The 4400-nt window shown below is 47.2% G+C and overlaps 1 protein-coding gene and 1 long non-coding RNA gene across 4 annotated transcripts in view; one reads left to right on the top strand and one right to left on the bottom strand.

Annotated features, from left to right (window-relative positions):
- Positions 1-1030, bottom strand: part of sla1a (Src like adaptor 1a) — a 3428-nt gene extending 2398 nt beyond the window's left edge. The window contains exon 1 of the mRNA XM_019895961.1: positions 298-1030. Coding sequence (XP_019751520.1) covers positions 298-370 — 73 coding nt within the window. The 5' untranslated portion in view covers positions 371-1030. The remainder of the gene's footprint in view (positions 1-297) is intronic.
- LOC109531596 (uncharacterized) overlaps positions 1-4400 on the top strand; it is an 18287-nt gene that overhangs the window by 10399 nt on the left and 3488 nt on the right. The window contains exon 5 of one of the 3 annotated variants that reach the window (XR_002171202.1): positions 4041-4095. This is a non-coding gene — a long non-coding RNA (uncharacterized LOC109531596). Of the gene's footprint in view, positions 1-4040; positions 4165-4400 lie in introns of those variants that run through there. The other 2 variants (XR_002171203.1, XR_002171201.1) reach the window with 2 other exon arrangements.

A 4400-nucleotide genomic window follows, 5' to 3' on the forward strand; every position in this document is an offset into this window, starting at 1 on the left:
TCCTCACCCTCCCCCCCGGCCCCCTCCTTGTCCACTACATTGGACAGCTTATCACGTTATCAGGTTACAAGGTGCATGAAAGGGTTAACACAGCCACTGTCCAGGCTCTGACACTAAATCAGAAGCAAGGAATTTCTCGGGTCAACTCAAGCCCACCTTCTGTCTGGGTACATTTCACAGCAGCGTGGAGGGGGGGGCGGAAACAAGCCGTCATTTGCAGTCATTGTGCCAGTGATGTCATACATCCTTCTGAAGTTCCAGTGCATGTTTGAAAAAAGTTCAGAGGGGAGCTCTCACCTTTCCCAAGACTGCTGCTATCGATGCCGTCAGGTTTGTTCCAGGCGCTCATGCCGCGCATTACGTTCCCCATCCTGAAGTCCCAACAGACGCGTCTGCTTCGTGAGCTTCCTGCACGCTTGTGACAATCTTATCGCCGCGCGTATAAATGGGGAAGCTGAGTGACATTGTCTGAGTCCGCTCAGCCCTGTTCCCCGAAAGCGTAAACGTCCGGCAGGGAAGAAAAAAAAAAAAATTCGTGAGGTGTGAATTTGGGATTAAACCTCCTTATAAGAAAGAAAATTTGCCCGCAATGATGTCAAGCGTCATGAAGGAGATGACGAGTCGTTTTGACGGAGCGTCATAAGAGTCTAGGAGGACAACTTCACAGCACATTTCCTGCCACCAAAAGAGGAAGAGGACCTGCTGCCGGTGTTTCACAAATTCAATAATTACGATGATTGCAGCATTCAACTCCTGGCTGCGACTATAGTATCTTGCTTTTGTTTTTTTTTTTGTTTTTTGTTTTTTATTGAGCACCGGCCCAATTTCATTGTTCCACCGTTATTCAAGTCTTTAGTGGCGCCACAGGGGTGAACGTCTAAATCAGGGGTGTCAAACTCATTTTTGTCGTGGGCCATATTTTAGTGTCCGTTTCCCTTGGGGGGGCCGTTATGACTCAAACCATATCAAGGAGTCAAGAAAAACAGTTTACTCCCCTTTTGTTTCAGTTACTGCCATGATGGGTTTGGTGACAAGAAAATGCTTTACAATATCCTTCTTATTTATTACAGATGAGAATTGAAAAATGTCGGTACAGATTTTAGCTAGCGTCATGAAAGTTGACATGTTTGATTTGCTTTTGCGGGCCACATAAAATGAGGTGCCGGGCCGGATCTGGCCCCCGGGCCTTGAGTTTGATATCTGTGGTCTAAATCCACCGTGACTCTTAACAGCAGGTGTTGTGGCTCCTTGCTAATAAAAATGACTGTCCAGGACTTTCCCTGCACCAGCCTCCATCTTGGTTTTTGTTGGTCCGCAGCACACTCCAAGCAATCATGCAAAAGACGCCCTGTTGGTTTGTAAGCAATTTTCTGGGCTAAAAAGATTTATAAAGGCAGATGCTTTCCGTCTGTGGTTGACGTCAGCCAAATTACCCACTAGAAGGATTTGCCATCACTTATTTTATTTTTTTTCTTCTTACAAGCCAAACTCCCCATATGCTCGTCAGGGTTCTTTTTTTTTTTTTCCTTCCAGGGTTCATTCCTCCCTCAATGATAGACATTCCGCATGCTGCGCCACCGGTCATTAGCGCCTCCGTGGCTGTGAATAGCATCTAAAAGTAGAAGCAAGTCTGACTTCACTGCATCGGGAAAACCCACAAGACTGACCGGGCAGGAGACGGGCTGCGCTTTTTTTTTTTTTTTTTTTTTTGTATGCAGATGATAGGTCTCTCGACATGTTTGTTGTCCCAGGACTTGTTCACTGAACGTAAGATTTGAGACTGAACCCGAAAGCACTCGCCCTCGTGACCTCGGAACTACAGCCAGCAAAAGCTGCGCGGTGGCATTTTGGCTTTTTAGGCCGGCTCGCTAGGTCACATGTGGGTTATTTCACGAGAGAGAGACACTGTGTTGTTGTTCGTCAATCATTTGGAATGGAATCCCCTCAGGTGTTTTGTGTACCAAAAGTGGAAGTCTTTTGTGAGGGGCCACCTGTGCACTCAATCACCCCTCCGACCCCCCCTACACACCCCACGACCTCAAGGAAGGGAATCATGCCAGCCTTTACGTGCAGGGCCGTGTAACTACAGGTTACCTTGCCAGGCATCCCATGCCAAGCCCATAATGAAAGTGTGCTCCCCTTGGGTCGTCCAGATGCGAGTTGAGCATTTATCGCCGCGTCATCATCTATTACCCAGTCATTATGTGCCGAGGGGCTATTTTCATCCATCCATCCTTTTTCTGATCCGCTTAACCTCACAAAGGTAGCGGGACGTGCTGGAGCCTCTCCCAGCTGTCTTTGCGCGGTAGGCGGGGGACACCCTGAACTGGTTGCCAGCCAATCGCAGGGCACACAGAGACGAACAACCATCCACAATCACACCTGGGGACAATTTAGAGTGTTCCATTCACCTGCCATGCATGTTTTTGGAATGTGGGAGGAAACGGAATACCCGGAAAAAAGCCACGCAGGCACGTGGAGAACATGCAAATTCTACACAGGAAAGCCGGAGCTGGAATTGAACCCTGCACTTCTGCGCTGTGAGGCCGATGTGCTAACCACTGGCCCACGGGCCGCCCTGGGCCAATTTTCCCCATGTGCATTTTCACCTGTGCAAAACCGCGTCCGCCCTCCTTTCCCCCCTTCGGCGAGCCTCTGAGGCGCGTCAGATAGCGTGAAACGCGAGTGATTTGCAGCCACTTGAAGAAATCAAAGAGATTCCAAAGCGTCACGTTCGTTCCCGAAACAGCGCCACGGCAGTGACTGCTGTTGGAACCCGCTGACGCAAAGGGATGCCAAGGCGGCTATTGCGTAATGAAGGCAAAGCTCCAGGCTTTCTTTTCCGGTGACTGCTTGTCAAATTCACTTCTTTCTCCAATTGGCACTTCCAGAAGGATCTTTCGACTTTTTTTCCCTCCAAACCCCTGAGAACCATTCCAAAGTGCCGCAAATAATTCCCGGCATGACTCGACTTTGTCATCCGGCCAGGCTTCGGCGAAGCCAAACAAGGCAAAAGGATCCCTTAATGCTGCAGGGGTGTCAAACTCATTTTTTGTCGCGGGCCGATGCAAAATCTCAACGTTATTTATTACCCATGACAATTTGACATTTCGGTACAGATTTCAGCAAGAATCATGATAGTTGACACACATGATTTGCTGCCACATAAAATGACGTGGGGGGCCGGATCTGGCCCCCGGGCCTTGACTTTGACACCCGTGCCTTAATGAAACCCCAACCGCTCGTTCGTAAAAGACTCCCATCACAAAAAGGCTTCTTGAACTTCTTAGTTTTGGATGCGAGAGTCTGAAATCGGACCAGCGAAGGATCAATCATCCATCCGGTCACTTTTCCGTATCACGGATTGAGCTGGGACGGGTGTCACATGACTTGGGGTCGCCACTTTAGATTGGTCGCCAGTCAGTCCTGCCAGTGAGAATTATCACAAAACATGAGCGATTGTCGCCACATATCTCCAACTAATTACGGCATCGATGGAACTTAAAAGTGAAAAATGCATTTCCGCGGTTGGTTTATGAGCACAAAGGCTCCAGACAATCGGCTCCGGTCTTGGCAGTATTGTGCCTCTTTGTGCTTAAAAAAAAAAAAAAATTGTAAACCTGGCATAACAAATCAATTTTATTTCCTTGTTTTGCCGTATTAATATATTTTTTTTTTTTTATCAATCATCCATCCGGTCACTTTTCCGTATCACGGATTGAGCTGGGACGGGTGTCACATGACTTGGGGTCGCCACTTTAGATTGGTCGCCAGTCAGTCCTGCCAGTGAGAATTATCACAAAACATGAGCGATTGTCGCCACATATCTCCAACTAATTACGGCATCGATGGAACTTAAAAGTGAAAAATGCATTTCCGCGGTTGGTTTATGAGCACAAAGGCTCCAGACAATCGGCTCCGGTCTTGGCAGTATTGTGCCTCTTTGTGCTTAAAAAAAAAAAAAAATTGTAAACATGGCATAACAAATCAATTTTATTTCATTGTTTTGCCGTATTAATATATTTTTTTTCTTTTTCTAGAAATGATGACCAGGCGTTGGCAGATCAGTGTCCGCTTCCGTTCCAGCGTCTCCGGGTATGTGCGTTCATCCTCCGATGTAGTTTCATTTGACGGAAGCGGGGAAAAAAAAGTCAAAAGGAAGAATTGCTTCCCCATCAGAGGCGACGCCTCGTCATCGCCGAACAGCCAAAGCGTCAAATCAATCGCTCAGATGTCATCCATGTGTCGCTGACACGCATGACTGTGAAAATGTTATTGTTGTCCTCCACCGATTCTTGCCAAGCTCCTCTCGAAAATGTTACGTCCTCACAAAACTGCTCCAGGATTGTTTAGCTTTGTTTTTGTGGTGTTTTTTATTATTATTTTTTTTTTTTTTGTTT

This window comes from Hippocampus comes, unplaced genomic scaffold (assembly GCF_001891065.2).
Source record: "Hippocampus comes isolate QL1 unplaced genomic scaffold, H_comes_QL1_v1.1 scaffold16, whole genome shotgun sequence".
Classification (NCBI taxonomy): Eukaryota; Metazoa; Chordata; class Actinopteri; order Syngnathiformes; family Syngnathidae; genus Hippocampus; species Hippocampus comes.